This window comes from Eutrigla gurnardus (genome assembly GCF_963514095.1).
Source record: "Eutrigla gurnardus genome assembly, chromosome: 3".
Lineage (NCBI taxonomy): Eukaryota > Metazoa > Chordata > Actinopteri > Perciformes > Triglidae > Eutrigla > Eutrigla gurnardus.
Window position 1 is genome coordinate 12,604,556 of NC_139917.1, and position 27,414 is coordinate 12,631,969.

Sequence of the window (27,414 nt, forward strand, 5' to 3'; positions counted from 1 at the left end):
CTGTAGTACTCATGTGAGACCGAGGGGGGCGCTCTGCACCCAGCCTTCACACAGACCGTACTGACTGAACTGAACGGACAGAGAGCTTTGTGCCGAAAACTAAACCCAACCTGTGTCAGACTAATGAATTAAAACGGCCCACTTGAGAGGTAAATATAAACGAGGAGACGCGTGGCAAATATCCTGCTGTTTTAGTCGTACTTGTATATTTGTACATAGATTAATTTAGCAGTTGTTAGGGTGTTAAAATCATGTATGGGGGCAAGTTGGTGGTGAGAGAGGAGGGCTCAGGGCGACGGTAGCAGCCCTTCTTCGCCTGTAAACTAGCGGCAGTACGGAGCGATGCATCGAAGTTGAAAAAAGACAGAAACAAGTAAATAAGCTTGATTTTTAAACTTCACAAAGTAGTTGCACTTGTTGTAAACCGGTGGGACTGACCACGAGCATGGCTGTTTTAGGCAGAGATGATATGATACTTCACTTCCTCTGTGATTGTCTGTAGCTGGAGATGTGATGGGTACCTCAGTAGTTTGCGGCCTGTACGCTAGCAAAGTAGGCTAACCAGTTAGCTAGTACGGCTAACGTGTATTAGCCGCTCGCTGCTAGCATTACTTCCTTCCCGCAAAATGCTAGCCGCTTGCCAGTGATGTTTGCAGTGCAAGTAGCTAGCTAGCTAATTTGATAACCTGTATGACAGTAGACATTCACCGGCTGGTCTCGTGTCGTTTCAGAAGTGGCTTTCTTACAGCTTAGCGGTTCAAATCGTTGTGAGGTTGCCGGAATAACAGTTGAACTTGTTTCTCTAGCGATACCATGTTTGATGAGAAATGTACGGAAAATATGGAGCTGATGTTTAGCTGGGGTGTTTTAGCACGCAAGCTAACAATATGCACAATGCTGGTTTAATGTTGGCTTTCTTTCCGAAAAGTTTTCTGGTTTAGAAAATCGTTAAATATACAGGTATGGTGTTGTCAATTTAAGGGGGGAAATGTATGATTGGCAAATGAGAATGGTGGTTAAAACGAGGTTTAGATAAGTGCGGTAGCATGGTTGTGTTGAACTTTTGTTTTCTGACCCATAGAGGCCAGTAGAAGACCGTGTGGACCAGACACCAACAAGCATGGAGTTCCCGCAACAGCAGAAACCGGCGGGGGACGGAAAGATCATCTATCCACCGGGAGTGAAGGAGATTACGGACAAAATCAGCAACGATGAGGTTGTCAAACGATTGAAGGTATGTTGATGGGGTTTCTTGGTGTCGAGATTAATTTTCTGCAAGTCCTAACCTCATTTATCAGCATCCAGCCGCTGGCAGATGCAAAAACCCTCCTAAATTTGTAAACTACTGTCTATTAGCCACATTATAAGAGACCCTTATTCTCTTATGGAAGACTGGCTTCCCAACCCTGCTGTCTTTTTGTTGAGCTCTCTCAGACAGTAAACAAACAACACTCATGCACATAAGCACTAGCAGAAAGTTGGGATGTTTTTCAACCAGTGTGACATGATACAGAAGATACTATTGTTTCAGACCTAGTGAACCATCTAAGTAAAGCAGTTTGTTTTACTGCCTTAAGACTGAAAATGGGACAATCCTGAAATGTAAACACAAGAAAAGCAAACATTACACACTGAAGCTATTTTTACTGCACTCAAAAACTGTGAGTCACGTTTGCCTTTTTTCCAAAGAAGGACTATATTTTTAATATATAGTTTTGGATATATATATCATACTGATTTTTGGGGAAACAAGTTATGACCTTTTTGAGTTGGCATGCTGGACTTGCAAACAGTTGCTCATTTCCAGCAGTAACAGAGCTGCATTATCATTGGTCATATCATAGTTTCTGGCCAGGTGGTGAATTTAAATCCAATGTTCACTCTCTTTTAACTCAGTTGTTGGTCTCTACAAACTCCTGAAGGAAATTTCTGCCTCTGCCGTTAGCTGTTAATTGCTCCACTATGTTTTCCAGCTAGTTGCTAACTGTATATTTGCTGTTGCTGTGCAGGAGCACTGTGTGTTTTTACAGCTATTTCGTGACGCTACGAATGTGGTGAGAGTTAATCAAAACACTAAAGTTGCGGCAGCTTAACAATGAGCTAAAACTTGCTTTAAAGCTGGGGTGATCTCCAGTTATAGGTGATAATTCCCTGTAGGTTCAACACTATGAGTGAACCTGTTTACATTGTCACATTGTTTCCACGTCGTATTAACAAAATATTGAGTATAGCCACTTAAAACGTGGGTGCTAAACCTTCTCATGGTACCTCTAGATGTCCAACCTTTCCCCACACACCCTCATTTTTCGGCAGTTTCAAAGTTGGTGTCTGTGTTTACAGGGATCTTGTGACTCTTCTTAATCACATTAGAATGTTTACAACAGTAATACTGACTTTTTTTTTACATCCCAGAGCTCTATATAGAGTAGCGTTGTGACCATAAAATAAACAACCCTTGGCAAGCTAGACAAATGTGCTGAATAGCAGGTTGTTGATTGCATAAGACAGATGGTTACAGATCCAGATAACCTCTGCTGTATACTGCTGAGTTGGAAAGGCTGACACTAATTGCATGTGCAATTAGCAAATTGATGGAATAGTTTTAAGAATTTGTGTTTTACTGCCAGCAGAGCAATTAGCCAGTTGGCAATTTATTTAATAAAGTTGATGTCCCAGGAGGGAGTCCATGTAGCAGCAGGTCACTTTTTTCATTAAGCGTACACTTACAAATGAATACCCATTCAGGCTTCAACATTAATTTGTTATATTTGTTGTTGTTGTTTGTTTGATATATTTGTGTGTGTGTGTGTGTGTGTGTGTGTGTGTGTGTGTGTGTGTGTGTGTGTGTGTGTGTGTGTGTGTGTGTGTGTGTGTGTGTGTGTGTGTGTGTGTGTGTGAGATATAGAAACAGAGTCATCCTGCAGTGAGGAGGATTTTGTGGTCCTCTCACTTCTTGAAAGAAAATATTGGGTCATCCAATCTTGAGTAAGCGTCAGGCAAGTGAGTCGCTAGATTTACTAGCCTGTAGGGTTGTCAAAAGTATCGAAACTCAAAAAAGTATCGATACTAAAATGTTGTATCCGGATACGATACTCATTTTCAAAAGTATCGATTATTTTATTTATTTATTTTTTGCACTACCTCAGACCTGAAACTTGTTATTTTTGCATTTTTTTTGTTAATAAAAATATTTCTTTTAAATTTTGGGGTCTTTTTTTCATCCTTGTGGTATCGAAAATGGTATCGAGTATCGAATATTTTCCTGAGTATCGGTATCGAGTTGAAAATTTTAGTATCGTGACAACCCTACTAGCCTGGTGTGCATTTTACTTGCCAGGGCAAGCATGCAATCCTTATTGTTGAGCCCTGTCCCGTCAGTATGCAACACAAGAAGAAAATAGGTATTTTTTGACGTGAATATTACTTAAGTATTGTCTATAATATATGTCTGAGCTCCATATCAAAACAGCAGCTATGTTATCGGTATATTTGTAGGCTTAAGTTTAGTACTTTAAGTCGCTACAGTCTGTTTTTTATAGAGTCTATCCTTTTATATTAACCGTCTCCCCCTGGCCTGCCATGTGTTGGCCTTGTGCCCGGACTGTCTGTGTTCGGTTTAGTAGGAGTTGTTATAATGAACTGTAGGTTTTTCTGGGGCTCAACGTTGTTGTTGTTTGTTTATTTGTATTGTCTTTTACATATTCATATATATATACACACATACACACGTACACACATACATACACTGGTCTTGATGGAGGTCACTGCAGAACTGTGTAGTAGCTAACAAGATAAGCCTGTTAAGTAGGTTCAACTTCATTCATAATTCTTCTTCACTGAATTTTATTTATTTATTTTTTTCAATTACCTGATTGCTAATGGTGGTTTGTTGTTAGGCCCATCTGGTTTCATGGTAAGGAAATAGGAAAAGATCTTGATTCTTCTCAATGATTCTGAACGATTCACACAAACGATCTTTATGTTCGCCAATGAAAAAAGTTGGGGCACTGTATGCGCTAGAGATAGCTTTAAAAAAAAAAAGGCAAATATTTAGGCACATTTTGGATTTACTAACTTGGCTCATAATTTATTATTATTATTATATTATTAAATGGCTTGGCAAGACAAAGGGTGGTGTTTATTTTGAGGCAGATGTTGTCAAAGCAGAACGCCAAACTCTAGTAAGCAAGTCTACTAACTACTACACACTGTTGCACTGACCAAAACTTAAGCCAGTTCATTCATAAAAAGCCATGGACAGTGACCTCCATCAAGACCAGTTAGCTTTGCTGGCAGTTATGTTTCATTTTGTGTTTCAGTGGACCTAAAAAAGCTCCCCCTCTTTCTAAATATTCAATCGAGAATAAGTCTTTAACCACAAATCATATTCTGAGACCATAGGCTTCTCGCCCTGTAAGGAAACTGATCAGCTACCTGAACTTTAGCTGAGTGTGTGTTGAAAAGGTTTCAGCTTTATGCTGTTTTAAAGGTAATTTATCTAATTCGTTGAAAAACTTTTCAAGATTGAAAGCACTTAATAATTTAGTGGATAAAGATGGTAAGATATATTACTGTATATAAATGATCAGGTTTTTTAAATGCTTGTAATGAAATAGTGGTTATGGGTCATAGCGGTAGTATATAGTAAATAAGCTCTTTCATTTCCTCCCTAAAAGAAAATTATGTAATAATAAAGATTATTTTAGTTATTAACAGCTTTCATCAGAGCCCATGTTGCTGATGCAATACGCCAAATAAGTCTAGTTTTGAAAGGGTAACAGCTAACTGAGTCTACCCAATGTATTTTCACTGGCACCAACAAGTCATGTACACGTTGATCTATGAAAGAAAAGCTCTGTGTACAAAAGCAGAAGATGGGGAATCAGCACACATCTGTTTGATCTCTCTTGTAGATATGATGGTTTCAAACTACATTTTTTTCACAGCGGGGAAAAGCATTCTTCTAGCTAAATAAATAGTGTAACATTTTGGAGATACCTCTGCTCTTGCTGAGAGTTAATTGTTCCATATCATATTATCTTAGGCCTTCACTGTACATTATAGTAATATCATGTTGCTTTTAATCAAACCAGGTGTTGAGATTAAATAAACAATTGTCTGTGTTGATGGGGTCTGTTGCTTCAGTTAAAAGTAAGACGATAAAATATATTTCAAACTAGTTTATAGTAACCGATCGGTACGTTTTGAAGGCAACACTTTTATCCACTGTGGCATTTAGGGCCATGTAAACTGGATAATTGTCCTTTTTATTTCCCAGAGTAATGTAGCAGGATGTGAGCTTGCACATATTTGATTTGCTAACTACCTGCATTGCCAGTTGACTCTCCAGTTCAGCAAAAGTTGCGCAAGGCTCTACTGTGTTTACCGGACTGCACTGTTATTTTTCCTCCTTTTCGCCGGTAGGCCTACTCTACAGTGCTGTCAGGTTGAAGTGAATGGGAGACATGGGTGTTTTATTTCATGCAGTGCTAATGTCTATTTGAACACAGCCACAGGGTTCAATACTCTGCTAAGCTGTTTGAATTACATGAAGGGGATCACAAGGGCCACGCTTGACTTTCAGGGGAAGATAACGGATATCGGCTTACAGTTTATTAGATATCAGAGTTGCTTTCATGAATTAAAAGGTTAAATTGTGGCTTAATTTCAGCCAGTGAGCTATAAATTTGTCTGTATAAACAACAATACATTTAAAGTGTAGAGGCGCATGCATAATCGTCTCAGTGTAGTAGACAGCCTTCACTGGCTGGGTTGTGACTGTGTCAGCTAAGAACAGCAGAGGGCTGGTGTGTGAGAGAGTGATTGTAGTGCTCTGCAGTCTGCTCAAGCGATTGGCCCATCCCCCACCCTGCCTGGCTGTATAGCGAGCTCCACTGCTCTGCTTCGCCTCCCTCTCATATAACACACTCACTCATCATCACAGAGGAAGTGATAGTGTAAAGCACGGCAGCCTGGTGCATTTCTATAAGAACTGAGATGTTTGATAACATTGACGTGCACACCATACTACCTGAGATGGTCACAAAAATAATAACTTGAATAAAATCTGAATGGATATTATTTCCTGTCATTTTAACATTGGGCCTTATTTGTTTGCTATGATGTAATCCAAATGGTCAACTACAATAACCACTTGTTTTCAACAAGAATAAATGAAACTAGGATCTTAGATATGCTGTTAGTCTTTTTTTATTATTTCAGTGATTTAACGCTAAATAATTTAAACCTCTAGTAAGGGGAATTTGTTTCTTGCGTTGCATTGCCCTTAGGGCTGCAGCTATCGATTCTTTTTGTAATCGATTAATTTAGCACTTTATCGATCGATTAATCGAGGAATCGGATAAAAAAAAATTGCGTTTTTAAACAACCAAAACAAATAATGCATAACGAAAATGATGTGGCTGTAAAATGATCAAGCATTTCTAAAAAAAAATAAACGGAGGTATTCATTCCAACTCCAAAATTTGGCTCCAAAACTAAGCCCATTTATTAAGTGCCAGTGAGAATTTAACAACAATACAGTTAAATCAACTTGGATAAAACATGGATAACATTTAATTTACGTTTTGTTTTGCCAGCAATGGCCCTTTCCTCTCCCTGTCCTAAATATGTGTGTATATAATGTACTTCTTCTGTGCCATTTATGTATTTAGCTTTCTCTATCACTACAGTAACTGTTTGACCGTTCTTTTCTCTGCTTTGAACTCCTCCGTCCGTTTGGGCAAACACAACAACTCACAGCCAAGCGTAAATCAGGCTTTCCGATTGGCTGTAAAAGCCGCTACGGGAGCCAATACGAGCGTCCGATGCATAAACGTAACTCTATACGTCACTCGCAAGATGGCGGATGAGAAGTGATCGATATACAACAAAACGGATAAATGCGCCACGGAGACGAGGAGACATCTAGTCACACATTTTACAACTTTACGCATTCGTTTTGTTGTCAGAAATAAATCGCTCACATGGGCAAGCAGGATACCGTTGTTTAGCCCCGATACTCTCTGTCGTTTACGGACATTCTGAGGCTGACTTTCCGCCATCGCGCCAACTAAATTCAGAATGAATGACCGTGTATGACGCGCTGGTGTGCTTCCTGAACAACGGTCCGTGTGGAACAATCGGATCCCTGCACATAGGCGCGTCATAGGAATTTAACGAGGCTTCAAGGCAGATGTTTTGCCTCGAGGAATTTTCATAATCGAGTTAATCGAGTAACTCGATGAATCGTTGCAGCCCTAATTGCCCTGGTGATACTTTAAAAACCATTTGAATATCTCAAATGCATTGTCTTTTAATTCAGTAACTGTTTAATGATAAAGGGCTGCACGGTGGTGTAGTGGGTAGCACTGTCGCCTCACAGCCAGAGGGTCCCGGGTTCGATTCCTAGTTGGGGTTGGGGTTCCTTCTGTGTTCCTCTCTGGGTTCTCCGGCTTCCTCCGACAGTCCAAAGACATGCAGGATGGGGATAGGTTCATTGGTGACTCTAAATTTCCCGTAGGTGTGAATGTGAGTGTGAATGGTTGTCTGTCTCTACATGTTGATAGACTAGTGTCCTGTCCAATGTTAGCTGGGATCGGCTCCCTGAATACAGGGACGATGGATGGATCACATGTGCTCTGAAGCTCTGCACTGCTTTAAACTCATTTAGCTCTTAGATTTGGTTGTCTGGTCACAGAAATACTGTGTGGTTGATTCTCTGCTCTAATCTCACCCCTCACATATAACTAAATGCAGCAGTATCCAGCAAACAAGTTCTGACATGCCAAGTGACTTGTAACTGAGACGGATTATAAGGTGCACTGGATAATTGGTTAAGATTCTCTCCATGTTCCTTCCTCATTTGCTTTCGGTACGTCAATGTCAAAAGCAATGTGTTGTGTCCTGTTAAGAGAGAGAGAGAGAGAGAGAGAGAGAGTGTGTGTGTGTGTGTGTGTGTGTGTGTGTGTGTGTGTGTGTGTGTGTGTGTGTGTGTGTGTGTGTGTGTGTGTGTGTGTGTGTGTGTGTGTGTGTGTGTGTGTGTGTGTGTGTGTGTGTGTCTATCTATCCATCCATCCATCCATCCATCCATGGTCATTGATCTTTTCGCAACTCTAAATTATTTTGATGGGGAAATTGTTTTGGCTGGAGGGCAAGCAGTCAATGTGAATACATTATGCTAGCACTGCATTGTGTGCTGAGATGTTATATAAATAGTTTGATGCTTACAGTTAATAACAGACAGCATCATTTGTAGAGATGCACTGATTGCAATTTCTTGCTGATTCTGTGAATATATTTCAAAGAACTATAATTGACAGTGTAAGCAAATATCTTTTCTTTCATGGAAGATTTTCATTCATATGTTCATAATAAAACATTAACTATTAAATAGGTTACATTTTCTTCAAAACTTTAACAAGTTACAGGTCTTTTTCAGGCTGTTCCTCCACAACTTATTTTGACTTGCAGGTGTTACAAATCACAAGCTTTTTGTCTTCTTCACTTACACTGAATAACTTGTTAAATTGTGTGTGTGTGTGGCTGTATTCTGTGCTGCCACTGTGTGTCTGTGTGCATAACATCAACCTTCATGTGGCACATGCGTAGATCAGATAAGTCCAGACCAGTAGACCAGCCAATTTCTACCAGTGGCCGATTGATCAGTGGACGCCTGCCTCTATCTCAATTACATTTTGCAGGTGTATCCACCTCAGATAAAAGTGGTGCTGCTGAAATTTCAGTAATTCATGCACTACGGGAAACCATCTAAGAAATGCTGTGATGCAGGCTAGATTTTTAATGCAGAACATTCAAATTGCTTCTGGCCTCCCAAACATCCCTTCTCATCCTCCTTGTTTCTCTGTTTCACAGATGGTGGTGAAAACCTACATGGACATGGACCAAGACTCTGAAGAGGAGAAGCAGCAGTATCTTGGCCTGGCACTCCACCTCGCCTCAGAGCTCTTCCTCAGGAACCCCAATAAAGATGTAAGGCTACTGGTGGCCTGCTGCCTGGCTGACATCTTCAGGATCTATGCTCCGGAGGCGCCCTACACCTCCCACGACAAACTCAAGGTTTGGAGATGACCCTCGATAACTGTAGTCTTCTGTCAAATGACGCTCTTCAAGGGACTTGTTTTCAAAAGCAGTCTAAGCTTTTCAGTTTTGCTGATAACAGCAGTTGAAATGACAGCCGTCTGCAGATTTTATTATTTTTATTTTTCATTAGAGAAAATTAGTGGAATAAAATCAATTCTATTCCTGGGAAAGTCTACACTGCCACATTGAGCTTCATATTGCCTCTTCAGACACCTATGGGTGACGTCCATGTTTTATACAGCCTATGATCTGAACTGAAGAGACACTGAGAATTTAGCAGCAGGATTACCACATCAAAGTGCCATCTAGAACAAACAAGTCCTTCCTGCAAAACCAAAGTGAACATCAGATCTGAGAGATTACAATTGGTACCTAAGGTGAATGTTGGCTGACATTGCAGACTGTCATATTTCACTTTGTCTCTGCTTTTTCTTGTTTTTCAACTGTTTTTTATCAGGACATCTTCCTGTTCATCACCAGACAGTTAAAGGGTCTGGAAGACACTAAGAGCCCTCAGTTCAACAGATACTTCTACCTGCTGGAGGTAAGGCACATTATGTGGTAGAAACTATGGGGGCTAAACTTGTGTTTTGTTAATTTTGGTTCAAGTACAACAAAGTGCTGATAAAGGAGTAACGTGTCTTCATGTGTTTCTCTAGAACCTTGCGTGGGTGAAGTCATACAACATATGCTTCGAACTGGAGGACTGCAACGAGATCTTTATCCAGCTTTTCAAGACGCTCTTCTCTGTCATCAAGTAAGGCCCCTTTTGTCTGCCACTGTGTCCTTTTTGTGGAAAATCTCTTCAGGTCTCTATAACTTAATTTTTCTCTATATTCCTTCATATATTTGTTCATAGGCCTTTTTCCAACATGTGGTTTACCTCGAAACCTGCAGACTGAAAAATAGATTCCTAGTAATCCCCCATTTTAACACCAAGTTAATAGGTTGCAATGAATAATCACTCTTTGTTTTTGTTATTTATTATAGTTTCACTTTTTCTTTCATTTTCATCTCTTCCTCCACAGCAACAGCCATAATCAGAAGGTGCAGATGCACATGATAGACCTGATGAGCTCCATCATCATGGAGGGTGACGGAGTCACACAGGAGCTGCTGGATACCATCCTGATTAACCTCATCCCTGCACACAAGGTGCACACAAACAAATCCACGCAGTTTACAAAGATCTTTAGATCTAATTATCCAACTGTGTTTTCATTTCTTTGGTCATATTTATATATAAAAAAAAAAAAGTTGAATATTAAGTATAAAACAGACACGAAACTCAAAGGACATATTTATCTAAATTATGTTTTTTTTTAATGAAAGATGTAATCTTAAAAATGTTCAGCCTTGCCTAAGTCTCGATCACTGTCAGCTGACATACTAGACAAGCAATCAGTGCATTTTTGTGAGTGATTTGTTCATTGTCAGTTAAACTAATCTGTTCAACTTTCCTTGGAACAGAATCTGAACAAGCAAGCGTATGATCTTGCAAAGACTCTGCTGAAGAGGACCGTCCAGACCATCGAGACGTGCATTGCTAACGTGAGTTACGGCCTCACTTAAGGATTTTGAGTTTCTCTCACTCTCTTCCTCAGACTGTCTACATAATTACTGTTGTCTGTATCTACGGTGCATCTTATTTAATCGAGCATGTGTCTCACGCAGTGTTCTTTTTCCTCCTCAGTTCTTCAATCAGGTTTTAGTGATGGGCAAGTCATCAGTCAGCGACCTATCGGAGCATGTCTTTGACCTCATCCAGGAACTGTTTGCCATCGACCCTATGCTGCTTACCTCTGTCATGCCACAGCTGGAATTCAAACTCAAGGTTAACACCACATGATATCCTTACACCTCACCTTAGGTCACAGAGGTTTAGGTCCTCCTGATGCCTTGCATGTGTTAATGGACCAACTGCTAGACTTTAAAGCTTCCACAGTCTGTGTTTCACTCTGATTTGGTTTCACCGCTTAGTAGTCCAAGATGTGAGCGGAAAAGGCAATGAAGATAGGAGAGCAGACAGGACTCGAGGCAACAGGCATTCAATAAAATGTGACGTCATTGTGCTACAGGATGTGCAGATATCAGATCAGAGCACAAGACGGGGATGTTTAACAGTTTGGCTCACTTGGGTTGCAGTGAGCAGGTGCCTGTTCCATAAAGCAAGTTAAGAAAAGTGGGGCTTAACTTGACTTGAGTTAACATATAAATCCGGGCTAAAGCAGATCCATAAAGGCCAATTCAAAGGCATGCAAGAGGACTTAAGCACATATTCAGGACTATACATTTAACATTGTATCATTTATTTAAGTATAACTTTATTTTTGATTTGTCAAGGTTAATAAAGTCAAATATTGTGGCAGCGCTCCTGAAAGTCGGAGGCAAAATCATTACCTTTCCCATCATGTCAGTGTTGGCGACAACCCAGGCTTAGCCTGACAGTTAACCTGCTCAGACCACGTTGGTGTCCCCAGCATAAATTGCCATAGCAACTGAGCTTTAGTCTGTTGAATTTGCTTTATGGAAGTAAATATACTGAAAGTGAGTCACATTAACCTAAATGAGCCTGGCTCATTTGGTAAACTTGACTTATGTAACGACGGGGCCTACTGTGAAAAAGAGACCGAAAAAGGTAACTTGTATTTTATGTGTTTTGTGTTTACAGAGCAATGATGGTGAGGAGCGTCTCGCTGTTGTACGGTTGCTCGCTAAGTTGTTTGGAGCCAAAGACTCAGAGCTGGCATCTCAGAACAGACCTCTGTGGCAATGCTTCTTAGGACGGTGAGTTACATGAACATGATAAGGAAATGGGCACGGGAATCTGATCCGTACTCTTATCAGGTGGTTGAGGTGGGTCACGTCTGTGTAGCACTGAAATGAAAATAGAAAGAGGAAGCAGCTGAGTGGGGGCTCAGATAGCTCATTTGCTAGAGTTCCTGCAGCAGCCCAGGGTTCAAGTTTGAGTCCGACCTGTGGCTCTTTGCTGCGCATCATTCCCTCCCTCCCCTTTCCATTCTGTCACTGTCCTCTCCATTCATAAAGGCAAATGGCCCAAAAGGAAGAGAGCAGCCAAGTGAAGAATAGTTTTGAAATTTTGTTCATCCTAAATTAATTTGTTAATGGAGGATCAGTCAAGGCTAATATCTGGATCATCCATATTAAGTAATCTGAATTGAAAGTGCAAATGAACTGTAGTCTTCCTGACATTTAATTAGTATTTCCTCAGTCAGTCGCTGGCTGGCTCAAGTGCTTTCTCAAAGTTTGATGCATAATTCAGGTGAATTCATTACGTTTAAATTATGTTTTTTTCCAGGTTCAATGATATCCACGTTCCAGTCAGGCTAGAGTGTGTAAAGTTTGCCAGCCACTGCCTCATGAACCACCCAGATCTGGCCAGAGACCTGACAGGTGTGTTTGTGTTTTCTGACTCACTGTCTTCACTCCCCTCTTAATTCAGTCAGGACTGAATTCAATCACATCATGCTCCGAACAAAAATGAGGTTACATGTCTTTCTCCTGGTTGTCCAATCAGAGTATTTGAAGGTGCGTTCCCATGACCCAGAGGAAGCCATCCGTCATGACGTCATTGTCACAATCATCAACGCCGGGAAGAAAGACCTCAACTTGGTCAATGACCAGCTGTTGGGCTTCGTACGAGAGAGGACCTTGGACAAGAGGGTGAGCAAAATTTTGCACTCATGTGGTGCATCTGTTATGCAGATGTTGTTATAGCTGTGTAGGGAATGAATCACATGGCATCTTGGGTAGTTGTAGAAGCAGGTGGATACATTGATTTGGCTTTTCAATTTGAGCACTTTCTGCAACTTTAATATTGTGTTCAGTCTGTTTATCAGAGACATATCAGCCACATTAACATTCAGATTCTCAAAGTTTAAATTTGCTGATGACTGAGTGCATGAAAGCTGTACAGGATTTCTCCTCAATACCAGGTTGCTTTTTTCTTACTTGAAGAAATGCAAACTGGCTCTCCCTGTCTTCATTTCTTTGCTCCCTCCTCTGTTTTTCCTCCCTCCACCTATAGTGGCGTGTGCGTAAAGAGGCCATGATGGGCCTCGCTCAGCTTTTTAAGAAATACTGTCTGCACCACGAGGCCGGGAAAGAGTCTGCCCTGAAGATCAGCTGGATCAAAGACAAACTGCTGCACATCTACTATCAAAACAGCATTGACGACAAGTGAGCATACAGATACGTTGTTTCATCTTGAAAAGAGCAACAAAGCTGTTTTTGACATTTCAACACTAGTTATTGAAGGTTGCCGTGAGGAATGCCATCAACATTAAAAGAAAAATGTGATACAGCCAGTTAACTTGTCTTTATTTCTTTGAGACCTGCTGTTGAGAGACTTGTTAACAGACCAAATGGACCAGCTAAGGCTAGTGATATTAGCACAGATGTTGTTCAGATTGTTCTTGTTTTCACATGATTCACAGAAACACTCCCCTCCTTTTCTCAGGTTATTAGTAGAGAAGATCTTTGCTCAGTACATGGTCCCTCACAGTCTTGACACAGAGGAGAAGATGAAGTGTCTGTACTACCTGTATGCCTGCCTGGACACGAACGCTGTCAAGTAAGTAAACTTGCAATATTGCTACCTTTCAGCAAAAGCACATGTTTTGGTATTGTACACATTAATACTTCTAAGTCTTGCTATAACCAACACTTCTTTAGAAAATAGAAAACTCCACAGTGGGAACAAAGCTGTATCTATAAACACACTAATATTAATTGTCCCCTTTGTTTTTGTGGCATCTCACCTGTTTCTCTTCTTGCTCATTTGCTTTCAGGGCCCTGAATGAGATGTGGAAATGTCAGAACATGCTCAGAAGCCTTGTCAAAGAGCTGCTTGACCTCCATAAGTTGCCAGTTGTGCGTTGACATAAATTTTCATACATAACTAACCATTTCCTCCATGTCTTTGGGTGCAAACTATCTATATATCTGACATTCTTCTCTCTTTCCCTGGTAGTCTGAGGCCAATAACACAGCCCAGTTTGGGAAGTTGATGAGCATTGCCAGTAAGTTGGAAACCACACAAACATGTTCAGAACATTGTCATTCAACATAATTTCTTGAAAACAAAAAAGAAATGCATTCCACCCAACATCAAGTTAGTTTAACTCTCCTGTATGTCCACAGAGAATCTGCCAGATGCTGGAAAGGCCCAGGACTTCATGAAGAAGTTCAACCAGGTTCTGGGTGAGGACGAGAAGCTCCGAGTCCAGCTGGAGATGCTCATCAGCCCAACCTGCTCCTGCAAACAGGCGGAGATCTGTGTGGTGAGAGGAACAATTACCCATTCAGCATACACTCACAGACAGACAGGCGGAAAGGCTGCCATTGCCATTCACTCTCTATCTTTTTTTTTTTTTTTTTTTTAAGAGCTCAGTGCTTTGATTTAGTTTCTGAGCCCATAGATGTACTGTAGCAGTCATGAATCACTCAAGGTCGCTTTAAATCCCCTGTTTTTTTGTTCATTGTTATGTTTAAGAGAAAGCAGGATAATTTGGTAGTCACTGAAATGGTAAATTGTTTCCCCTTGTTTTCAAGGTGATGTCACTTAAAAGTGACATAACTTTATATTGTTCTAGCAGAAAATGTCTTCCACATGTACAGCATTAATCAATACTTGATAAACCAGAGCAAACCAGCATCCACTATAATGTTTTTATCCTCATAATGTTAAATGGGTTTTCACCACATAATCAATATTAAAGACCTTAAGATCACCAGTCACACTCATGTCTTTAGTTGATAAAACATGAAGCTAACATGAGCATGCATTCAGGGTTAATGACTGATGTAGTAATACGTGTCATAGATGTAGTAATATGAACCTTGGTGTAGGGCTGAACGATTTTGGGAAAAGATCTAATTGCGATTTTTCTGACAGATATTGCGATTTCGATTTGATTCACGATTTCCTTCAAATCAAGCTTCAGTGCAATATTCACAATGTACAGTAACATTAAAACATTGAATGCTATTACTCTAATGCAAGGACTAAAGTTAAAAAATTGCTTCCAAATGAATTTATTAACAAGAAACATGCATGTTCATTCTTTAAAGTCCTTGACCAATGGCAGTTATTACAAATGAACTAAAAGAGCCATCTTTGACTGTCTTAAAATGTGCAAAAATCCTTAACTGTAATAATTTAATTGTAAATCAAATACAAAAACTGTTGAAATAAAATGACCCTTCTAAAAAATATGTCAGACATTAAAATAGGTGGGTCATTCATTTATGGCTTACCACTTTTTCTTTACACTCCGCGTATAGCTGTGGGACGGCAACCTGTTAGAGGTCGGTGCGGGAGGGAATCGTATATCTGTCCAGCGTGCGGAGGAGGTTTTTAAATACATCTTTCCGGTGTCTTCCGCTGCTCTTATCGTACGGAGTTACACTAGCAAAAGATGCTGTAATTGTAGTCTGTTTGCTACAGTGGGCCTGATCCTCATAGGCACCGGACTTTTTACCGGACTTTTTCGTCATGCACGCGTCATGCAAATGTCTGTGGTGATTTTTCAAGTGCCGGTGTTGTGCCGTAATCGGCGCCCCTGCCGTGAAATGCACCCTCTCGCGGGAGATTATATCACCGGTATATATTGGTTGTGTTTCCGCTGAATGTTGCAACTTTAGCGCGACAGGTTTTGCACAGTACCTGTTTCTGGTGCACGTCTGCAGCCTCAAACCCGAAATACTCCCAAATGACGGACGTGCTGTTTTTCTTGGCGATTAAATCCCCTAACTCCGCTTCTGGTCCAGTTGAAGTAATTTCTGACTAATTACAAATACGTAGCAGGTTAATACTGATTGGTTAGCGTGACCTGTTCACGAGTAGTCTGATTGTTGAGCCTGGCAGGATGGTCGGAGGACGGCATGTGTAAAATAGTTGACAACAGATCCTGGGTGAGTCAGGAGCGCTGCAAAAACCGCAGCTTTGGCGATCACATGATCGCGTTGTCTGAAATCGCAATTTCGGTCAGAAAACGATAAATCGTTCAGCCCTACCTTGGTGTTAATGTGCATGCAGATATTTATAAGAACAAATGTATAAATGTTGGCGTTAACGGTGTACTGTGTGCAGAGGGAGATCACTCGGAAGTTGACGTTCCCCAAACAGCCCACCAACCCGTTCCTGGAGATGGTAAAGTTCCTGCTGGAGCGCATCGCCCCCGTCCACATCGACTCCGAGGCCATCAGGTGAGGAAAAATCCCTGATGTTCAACACATCAAGTGTTGCGGTTGGGTTGTATTTTTGTATTTGCTAAATTTTACAACACATATTTCAAGTCCAAATTCTAACACAGATAGAATTTGAGTAAATTTGATTCAAATTGAAAGAGGAGTGTAAATCTTGATTGAAGTGTGTTTTTGCACAGTACAGAGAGAGTCAGTCACACGACCCGACCAGCAGATAGGGAGCATCTCAGTGATTGGAAGCTTCATGTGCTCTCTGTCATGTAATACCATTAACAGGCTTTTCTCATTCACTGAGACACCTAGTGGTGGAGAGATGTACCTACAGGCCTTAGGCAGGGAACAGGTTTAACCCTTTCTGCTTTATGGAAAAACACCATGAAAGAGGAAACACATACTGAATGACTTCTAGTGCTTATCTACAGACCTTGTTAGCAGTTTGATGCATGAAAATGCTCCCAAAGTGTGGATTATCTTCAGTACCTTGGTCATGACTTTGGAAAGAGACATTGCTGTTGATTTTTTATTTATTTATTGGGGGGGTTACATGCCATATCTTCTCATTATATTTGAGAGAAGACAGGAAGACATTTCTAAATCTGATGTTTCCAAAACTAATTCACATCAAAAATAATCGGGGTTGATAAGTAGGTAAGAGGGAAAATATGTGTTTTTAATTTTGGGGTGAACTTTTTTGGCCCTTTGCCTTTATTCACTGAGAGGATAGCATGAGAGTGAAAGGGCCGCCAGTCGGACCCGGGGCTGCTGCAGTGAGGACTTAGCCTCAGTAAACTTTACCAAGTGAACTATCCAGCGCCCCACATTTAGATTATTTTAACAAAGTGGTGGTAATGGCTTATTGTTTGTTTTCTTTTAGTGCTCTGGTGAAGCTGCTGAACAAGTCCATTGAGGGCACAGCTGACGACGATGAGGAGGGCGTTACCCCTGATGCAGCCATCCGCTCTGGCCTAGAGCTACTCAAGGTACACAACAGGGACCAGGCGAGCTGTAATAAATGGAGGCCAATTGTCAAAGTGTGTCATTATGAGTTAACGAGGGCTTCAACATACGGTTACGGTCTTCTTAAGGCTCGATTGACATGAATGTTAAAGTGAATAATTCTTTCTTCACACTCCTTGTAGGTCCTGTCATTCACCCACCCCACAGCATTCCACTCAGCAGAAACCTACGAGTCTCTGCTGCAGTGTTTGAAGATGGAGGATGAAAAAGTGGCTGAAGCAGCCATTCAGATATTCAGAAACACAGGGCAGAAGATCGAGACGGAGCTCCAACAGATAAGATCGTAAGAGAGTAATTACTTTGTCTGTTTATGAATCTACCGGCAAAGGGCCCACGCCTATTAAACACACAGTGCTACTGCTCAACATCATGGTCAATTAAAGAAATAATCTACATTGTGTAAGTCTTCCTAATGTCTGCTCTTGTGTGCCCATCAGGACTCTGATTCCTGTCCTGCATCAGAAAGCCAAGCGGGGAACACCTCACCAGGCCAAGCAGGCTGTCCACTGCATCCACGCCATCTTTAACAACAAGGAAGTGCAGTTGGCACAGATCTTTGAGGTTAGGGTCATTTTTTCTATTTAACTGATTTGCAAGGATGCACCTTGTGTTATAAGTAAACAATAGTCTCATATGTTTTTATTTATTTTAACTTGCATTGTTTTTTCCCCCTTCACCTCTAGCCTCTGTCGCGTAGTCTGAATGCAGACGTCCCAGAACAGCTCATTACTCCCCTCGTGTCCCTGGGCCACATCTCCATGCTAGCCCCAGATCAGTTCGCCTCACCGATGAAGTCCATCGTGGCTAACTTCATTGTCAAGGACCTGCTCATGAATGACCGGGTGCGTGGAGATAAAACTGTACTAAAATGCTTGCTAAATATAGATTCACAGCAATGTCATGAATCCTGTTTTAATCAATTCCAACTTTCAACAAATAAACCCATTAAACAACAGAGTGAGAATGTGACTGTTTATGTGCCTGTTATGTCTCCAGTCGGTGGGAAACAAGAATGGGAAGCTGTGGACCGCTGATGAGGAAGTTTCACCTGAGGTCCTAGCTAAGGTAAGAGCTGGCGGGGGGTTTTTTCTCTCCATTTCTTGTCCAATTAGATTTTGCATTTTTACTTCAAGCATGCACACTCACGATCATGTGTTGATGACAATGATTTAGAAACAGAAAGATAGATATATTTTCAGAATTTGGGAAGCTCACTTTGCCAATTGATTTATGCTTTCCCTGATCTCCCAGGTGCAAGCCATCAAGCTGCTAGTGCGTTGGTTACTAGGAATGAAGAACAACCAATCCAAGTCAGCAAACTCCACTCTGCGCTTGCTGTCAGCCATGTTGGTCAGCGAGGGAGACCTCACGGAGCAGAAGAAGATCAGGTGACTTGGGGCTTGAAGGTCATAGTAGAGCTGTTGGAGGCTTCAGATATAGTTGGGGCAATTCAGTTATTACACATTCAGGGGTACAGTTGCAGAACAAATTTAACCGTTTTTGTATGTTTATCGTTCTTCCCTTTTTATGTCTTCCTCTTCACAGCAAGTCAGACATGTCTCGTCTGAGGTTGGCAGCAGGAGGAGCCATTATGAAGTTGGCCCAGGAGCCCTGTTACCATGACATCATCACACCTGAACAGTTTCAGCTCTGCGGCCTCGTAATCAATGTCAGTCTCGCTTTTACAGAACATTTTTATATCGCCATTTTGGCATGTCTCGGTAGACGAACCACAGCTAGAAATGATCAAATGAATAAGCTGCTTTGTCCTGGTTTTTTGGATCAATGTCAGAATGGAGCCCATTAGTAACACCTCTAATTTTCCTACTATGACAGCATAGTAGTCAGAATGTCATTGTGAAAAAGACCTGCTGTAATATGCACAATGTACACATTGAGAACTATTTTTGACATTTCCTATGTGCTATATGGTGAAAAGAACCTCTTATTAGTCAGTGCTAATAATCTACTTTACTCTCTTCTGTGATTGACATGGATTCACATCTATTCCTTCATATGTGCAGGACGAGTGCTATCAGGTGCGTCAGATCTTTGCTCAGAAGTTGCACCTGGCTCTCGTCAAACTGATGCTTCCCCTGGAGTACCTCGCCGTCTTCGCCCTGTGTGCCAAGGACCCGGTGAAGGAGCGCCGCGCACACGCCCGACAGTGCCTGCTCAAAAACATCTCCGTCCGCAGAGAGTACATCAAACAAAACCCACTCGCTCAGGGTCAGTGTTCACACGATGGATGTTTTCATGCAGAAACGTATTGCGTGCCATTATTACACATCTTGGAGAATATGGCTCTCTTTATTGAACAGCAGTCAGTAGCAACGAGTGCCTGTTTCCATCCACTTCTTTTATGCAAATATTAGGAATTGGGTGGATCCAGATGACAGCATTGTGTTTGTGTGGTGCTCATTTGCGGGAGCCAGTAAACGATTGCAGAAGAAGGAAGGGCAACAAGATGATGTCACTAAAAGAACCTCTTATATGAATTTAAACAAAATCCCAGCCACCATAGAAATATAGCTTTAAAGGACAACTACAGTCACCCCCATCACACAGTTTTAATGTGTTTGTCTGCACTTTTTTGGCTCCTCATTAGTGCAGATGCAAGCCTGGAAGTATAAGTCACTCCTATCATAGTCGTCATTTATTAAGACCATGAAAACAATTGCTTCCATTACACTTTGTCGCATTTTGTTTTTAATTATTTTATTTTTTTTGCAATAATTTGATTGTTTTGTTATATTTGTGAGTTTTGTGTTGAAGAAGATGGAAACTGTATTATTCCCTCTCTCCCAACAGAAAAACTTGTCTCCCTCCTTCCTGAGTATGTCGTTCCCTATATGATTCACCTGCTGGCCCACGATCCAGACTTCACAAAACCACAAGAATATGAACAGCTCAAAGACATCAAAGAGTGAGTGTTGACATAAAATATTTTTGGTTTTCTGTCATAAAGCATCAGTGTACAGCTGAGAATATGTCTTTAAAAAATCCTTATAAGAACATAAAAACTAATGCGATATGAGTGTTAAATACTGAATCTGTGATATGTTTATTGTGTTTATGTGCTTAGGTGTCTGTGGTTCATGTTGGAAGTGCTGATGACCAAGAATGAGAACAACAGTCATGCCTTTTTAAGGAAGATGGTAGAAAACATCAAACAGACTAAGGATGCACAGTGTCCTGATGATGCAAAAGCCAATGAGGTATGCGTGCGCATGCATGCACGCACACACACACACACACACACTGATCGAGAATTCTGTGCGTTATCTTGCTGTCTTTACTTGAAACAAAATTGTTTTAATTAATTCTGAAACATGAAGCATAATTAGGGAAACACGCTAGTGTCTGTAATGTTTTTGAATTATTGTGGGAAATTTATATTCGTGGGAAGGTAGTCTTTGTAAAGAGGCAAGGAAGCAAAAACGGTGATCTACCAACAACTGGACAATTTCTCAAACAATGCTAACGGTGTCTCCTGTTGTCTTGTTAACAGAAGCTGTACATTGTCTGTGATGTCGCTCTCTTCGTTATCGCCAACAAGAGCACTGCATGTCACCTGGACTCTCCGAAAGACCCCATCCTGCCCTCCAAGTTCTTCCTCATACAGGACAAGGCAATACACACACACACACACACAAACACACACATAGATACATTATGGGTTTGGGAAATTATTAGAAAACAAAACCTATCAGACATCTGAAGCATAAATACAACTTTTCCCAAACTTCTTTTTGGAAAAAAAAGTGTCATCAGTTAGCATTTCAAACTCTTCTTAAAGATGCTCAGTACAACATTCAGAGCCTGTCTGGTGCCTCCACACCTCCCTTACATGGAGACGGCTGAGCCAGCGGCTCACCGCTAACAGTGTTAACTTGACGGGAAACCAGACGGTGGACGCTTTTTTCTAACCGCTGTATGAGGTTTTGCAGCGTAGCAGCCATGAGTATGGTGTTAAACAGCCTTCATACGTATTCACAAACAGATGTCAAGTTCAAATACTAATATTATTGTTGAAGATTTGTTGTGTCATTGTGCAAAACAGGGATGCATTTCCTAAAAAAGAGAGCGACAGACATGGCAACAAAAGAGTAGTGCATTTATTCCTGTAGTAATTTTTTTGTTTTAATTTGCTTCAGAAGGAATGAATGAGATAAAAACAATTCTCTTGGCTAATACCATGACTGGCATTACATTAAACAGCAGGGAAACACAGTCCAACAACGTTGACCTTGTTAGAGCACCAAGGTCACCAAGTACCAGTTCTTTGAAACATGTCGGAACAAACAGTCACTGCAGGGTTAGCCTGAGGTCTTATTTCATCCATCTTATTTTTCTGCTATGGGACATCAGACAGCCCGGAGAATGCTGGGTAGTGGAGTAGCTTTAGGTCCTAGCTGGGTTAGCTCACCTTCCTCCGGCAGGTGTGGCTGGGTGATCGGCCGTGGAGGGTGATAGTCTCGTGGTGCTGCTGCACTAAATCCAACCTCCACGCTTCCTTTTTTGATGTTGAAGAGTATTCTGTCAATACTGATGGTGGTAATGCAACATTTGTAAATACACACAAACAGCTGTACAAATAGTCATATGTTTACTAAAACAAGGCACTTTGCATGGCTTAATAACATTACCAATCCTTATATTCATTTGCAGTTGTCACCATTGCATTTTAAACTGGAAACGTATTTGTGGATTCGTGTGGATTGAGACTTGTGCAGACATTGTGGGTCTTCCCTACACTTGTAAACAAAGGATACCACATGCTCTATTCATGTGAACTGCAGCCTGTCTTAGGTGGGATTAGAAAGGATGCTCCTCAGAGAGTAATAAGTAGAGCCAGAAGTTTTGAGTGATTCACATTCCTCCTGTTGAGCTGTGTGGAAATGTGTCTCCAAATTGCCTGTTGGTTCGCAGAAGAAACTGAGGAATATCTAATCAAAATAATCAAAGTATTTGATGTGCACATAAACACGGGGGTTGTGTTGTACAACAGTCTGATGCTGTGGATGTGCTGTACGTGGCCCGATGGTACAGAACAGATACCTGCTGCCTTCAGATGGCTGTAAAGAGAGTCACCAGTGTGAAGGAAAGACCTTCACTATAGTTCTAAGTGTCATGACGGACAGCTTCATTCCTGTTGTTTCCTGTTCAAGCAGCTATAATAGCATGTGTCATCTCAGGAATCCACTTCATCAGATAGAAATTGTGAAACAGATACGATGATAAAGCATCATAAACCACAAAACAGAATGCGGCAGACAGACACTATGCTGATAGTACCATACTTATTCTTCATTGACCTTTTGATGCTTTTCATCTATAAAAGCTTGAAATTGAGAATTTGGCTGCTGAGCCTTTTGAAAACAAATTCCCTGGGGAGTGTGGGAGTGATGACCCCTGGTTTGTTCAGTTTATTTGGCGAAGGCTTCTTTTCTTCTTCTGAACAGTGGTTTTCAAACATAGATTGCATTACCACCATCTACTGGAGAGCGTTGGGTCTTAACCTGCACTTGTTATTTTTTGTGTGGGACACGACGACGTGGTAAAAGGATCCACTGAGATACACAAATACGTTAACAGTTTAAAATGCAACCTTCATGATTTGCAAAAAAACATGTTTTTTTGTGTGTGTGAAACAGCACAGTAGATCAGTCGGCCTCTCCTTTGAAAGTAAGTTGATGTACAAATGCTGGCGCTGTAAATTAGTTGGCACAGATCCAGATTTACAGACACAAATCACTCTGCATTTATTTATGCATTGTTTCATGAGATGCGTAAGCAGACATTTGTTTTGTGAGTACTTATTATTATATACTAACTTATTGTGACTGTTATAGCACAATTCATGAGCGACCCAATGCGTCGAGCTCACCTGCACTAACAGACATGTGCGGCCCTCCCTGCTATGTAAACAAAGCACAGTGAAGCTCTGGGCAACTTCATCCTGTTCTCAGGTAGACGGTACTTCACTATATCGTTACATAGCAAATAGTTGTTTGCTGCTGTGTAGATGCTCTGAATGTCATGTAGAGAAACTTTAAGAACGACTTGCATCCACTCGGTGGTTGATGAATCTGGGCATGCTTTTACAATTGAAGACATAATCATGAACTTGTAGTTTAGCCATTTATGCTAATCAAAGTTTTCTGTTGTAATTTATTTCCACAGGACTTCAAAAATGATAAAGAGTACCTGTTGACAGACATGAGACAAATGCTGCTCTCTGGAAAGGTAAATGTTTTCATGACCACTGTAAAGATGAGGTTAATTATGTTCAACACTATAATGGGTGTAATTTGATTTGAAGGGCGGAGGTGACGAATACATAATGACGAACACATGAAGCCTAATCATCGGGGATGAGATAAACTATCACATGCTTTAACAGCTTAATTCCATTAACTGCAACCTACAACGTCACCTTCCCTTTCCACAGCCTAAACCAGCTCCAGTGCTGGGAGCTGTGAACAAGCCTCTGACGGTACCAGGGAGGAGGATCTTCAACAAAACCACCACAGCCTCAGACACAGCCAGCAACACCAGCCCCAACTCCTCATTGCTGAGCTCCTCAACTCTCAATAAGAACAGGTACACGCATGCCCGCACACACACACACGTGTCAGAGGTCACTGCTTGATTCAACTTTTTAAACATGTCTTGTAGTAACAGCAATGCTGCCACCGAGTCATCAGAGAGCCGAGCGCAGGAGAACAACGAAAACCCTGTCATCAAGAATGAAGAAGGCAGTAAGGTAAGCTGAGAGAGGACCGCACCATGTCTGCTGGAGATGCACATGCTGCAGCGTTATCTTGACCGAGCTCTCTCTCTCAGGAGGAGCCCAGTCAGAATGTGACCCCCGACGACGAGACGGAAGCGTTGCCCGTCAAGCGACGTGGCCGTCCACCTAAGACGGCCGCTGCTGCTCCTGCTGCGGCTGAAAAAGAGGCAGCGGCAGCACCAACAGGAGGCAGCGCTGGCAGAGGCAGGAAGAGAGCAGCTGAACCCAACTCCAACCCGTCGGCAGACTCCATCAACATCAAGATGTCAAAACAGCAGCAGCAGAACGATGAAGGGACAAAGAGACAGATTGACTTGCAGAGGTGAGAGTGGAGGAGTGCGAAACTGTGCAACAGAATGGAACGTACCAAAGTAGCGTATCTTATCAAAAAGGCTTGACAGTGGCCCTTAACACTCTGTAGTTCCACTGGCTAATTAACCAGATCCTGAGATTGCACAAAAGTCTCATTGTCTTTCAGATGTCAACTTTGTTTTCTCATCAGGTGGCCGTATGTGAGAGGAGAGAGAGAGAGAGAGAAAGTAGGAGCCTGGAGAGGAGACAGGGAGAGCTGTAGGGAATGCCACCGCCCTGCTAGGCAGCGAGGGCAACACTGAGCTAAAGCTGGAGTCCAGCCCAGAGACTGATGCACTATAATGACAAAAGTATTCACTCACCCATCCAAATAACTGAAATCAGGTGTTCCAATCACTTCCATGGCCACAGGTATATAAAAGCGAGCACCTAGGCATGCAGACTGTTCCTACAAACATGTGAAAGAATGGGTCAACATTTTATTTTAATTGACCCTGAATATCATAAAAAATACCGCTTCGACAGTAAGTTCTATTTTTGGAAATCATATGGGCAGACTTCGGATAATTAGGTTAAAAAAAAATCATGTTGCATCATTTAAAAGGGCTGCTCTATGTCCGGGAACCAGAACATACACCACGCATCCCAATAATTGAAATCAGGTGTTCCAATCACTTGACAGAGGGGGGTCAGCGGATGCTGAGGCACATAGTGCACAGAGGTCGCCAACTTTCTGCAGAGTCAATCACTACAGACCTCCAAACTTCATGTGGTCTTCAGATTAGCTCAAGAACTTGTAGAGAGCTTCATGGAATGGGTTTCCATGGCGACCAGCTGCATCCAAGCCATACATCAGCAAGTGCAATGCAAAGCGTCGGATGGAGTGGTGTAAAGCACGCCGCCACTGGACTCTAGAGCAGTGGAGACATTCTCTGGAGTGACCAATCATGGTTCTCCATCTGGCAATCTGATGGACGAGTCTGGGTTTGGCGGTTGCCAGGACAACAGTACTTGTCTGACTGCATTGTGTAAAGTTTGGTGGAGGGGGATTATGGTGTGGGGTGTTTTTCAGGAGCTGGGCTTGGCCCCTTAGTTCCAGTGAAAGGAACTCTGAATGCTTCAGCAAACCAAGAGATGTTGGACAATTCCATCCTCCCAACTTTGTGGAACAGTTTAGGGACGGCCCCTTCCTGTTCCAACATGACTGTGCACCAGTGCACAAAGCAAGGTCCATAAAGACATGGATGAGAGAGTTTGGTGTGGATGAACTTGACTGGCCTGCACAGAGTCCTGACCTCAACCCAATAGAACACCTTTGGGATGAATTAGAGTGGAGACTGAGAGCCAGGCCTTCCCTCCAACATCAGTGTGTGACCTCAGAAATACGCTTCTGGAACAATGGTCAAAAAGTCCCATAAACACTCCTAAACCTTGTGGAAAGCCTTCCAAGAAGAGTTGAAGCTGCAAAGGGTGGACCAACGTCATTTTAAACCCGATGGATTAAGAATGGGATGTCACTCAAATTCATATGCGAGTCAAGAGAATGCTTTTGGCAATATAGTGTATCTGTGGCAGGAAGGACAGAGCAGCTGTGCAGCCTGGTCCAACACATTTAGGCCGGAAGATACCATATCTACAAGGAGGGGAGCTCCTTCTGGCAGTCAGGGAGAGCCCATCAGGGAGCTGGCAGTGAGTTGGTTTAGTCCAAGAATTCTCTGAACACAGGCTGCGGTCAAAAGCTGTTTGAATTCTCTCAATGCAAAGTGATTGTGATTGGAAGCCTAGATTCCTTTTTTAATGTCAATTTAAACTTTGGAGATGAAGTAATATATTTCACCTGGTTGTCCAAAATTACTGTCCTTTATTTGTCCCTCGTTGGGACATTTACAGTGTTGCCGCAGTAAATGGGACAGTTTGTTCAATAAGAGAAACATTGGTTAAAAAAAGCAAGATAGGCTTAAAATAAATAATTAACAAGTAAAAAGGCAACCAACTGTTGAATCCCTATTATTGTACACTGGAAGTTTGATTTAGTTTTTGTGCCATCTGCAAGGACCTGCCCTACTCTGCCTCTGATTGGCTAGTACTTGTTGCTGTCTTCACAAAATTAGTGCTGTACTGTACTTTTTAAGGGGGGAAAACTGTATTCTTCAAGCAGCCAGCCTAAGATAACTATATGATTGTTAGGTTGTCATTGTGACTGGGCTGACTCTAAACGTTGTTGTCTTTCAGGTAAAGAGGACGTTGGTGTTTGTGAAATCAAGACGGTAGAGAACGGGCCAGACTCTTCCTCATACCTCCCCAACCCTACGTACACGCTCCTCTGACTCTAAAGCTTTCCTGGACACATTATGGACCTTTCTTAAAACAAACACACGCGCGCACACACACAAACCACTGACATCCTAGAAGGTTTTAAATACCTTATAGTCATGATTGAAGCTCATTGTATGTAGGTCTTACTCAAAAAACATGTTCTTTTTTTTCCTTTGTGTTTGTTGCTCTTTGCTTCTTTTGTGGAGCCATTTTTAAGAAAAAAAAACAGGATGGACATTTTACAAACGTTTTAATCTGGTTATGATTGTTGCTTATTAAATTCCCTGGGAAAAATCCTACCGTATGTCTCCTGACCTCTTCATCCTCGCGTCTGTTGCACAATATCTTTATGTTGAGTTCACCCAGTTCACGCTTGTGTCTTGTAAATACCCATGTGCAACTTTGCAGTTAAAGTTTTTGAATACCCAAGCTTGTTTCAAATTGCAGCAAATAGCTGAAATACAGGAACAACATGGCATAAGATTTATGCATTTAACAGATGTACAAACGCCAACATTTTTTATGAACTTTACTGTTTAGGTTTCTAACTTTGGTATGTTGAGGTGCTTTAGCTTGGTTAGTGTTTCTCGAGGGTCGGTAGAAACTGGCCTCTTAACTGCCACCTGTAATGCTTTTCAAGC

General features: G+C 41.6%; 1 protein-coding gene across 5 annotated transcripts; it reads left to right on the top strand.

Annotated features, from left to right (window-relative positions):
- Positions 1-23: 23 nt before the first annotated feature.
- pds5a (PDS5 cohesin associated factor A) lies at positions 24-27,072 on the top strand. 5 transcript variants are annotated; one of them, XM_084005190.1, is made up of 33 exons: positions 24-149; positions 1,082-1,234; positions 8,875-9,078; positions 9,560-9,646; positions 9,762-9,859; positions 10,131-10,257; positions 10,573-10,653; positions 10,796-10,936; positions 11,774-11,889; positions 12,422-12,516; positions 12,641-12,786; positions 13,151-13,302; positions 13,583-13,696; positions 13,914-13,995; positions 14,096-14,144; positions 14,266-14,405; positions 16,217-16,332; positions 17,207-17,312; positions 17,472-17,632; positions 17,787-17,910; positions 18,033-18,191; positions 18,346-18,414; positions 18,601-18,737; positions 18,895-19,018; positions 19,374-19,578; positions 20,161-20,275; positions 20,435-20,567; positions 20,861-20,980; positions 23,536-23,598; positions 23,804-23,955; positions 24,031-24,118; positions 24,199-24,467; positions 26,690-27,072. In XM_084005190.1, the coding sequence occupies exons 2-33, from the start codon at positions 1,121-1,123 to the stop codon at positions 26,691-26,693; spliced, it is 3,891 nt and encodes a 1,296-aa protein (XP_083861316.1). In that variant the 5' UTR covers positions 24-149; positions 1,082-1,120; the 3' UTR covers positions 26,694-27,072. The 5 variants fall into 5 exon arrangements, with proteins under 5 accessions (XP_083861316.1, XP_083861319.1, XP_083861318.1 ...); XM_084005193.1 differs by having other exon boundaries at positions 24,037-24,118; XM_084005192.1 differs by lacking the exon at positions 24-149 and adding an exon at positions 355-373.
- The last annotated feature ends 342 nt before the right edge of the window (positions 27,073-27,414 follow it).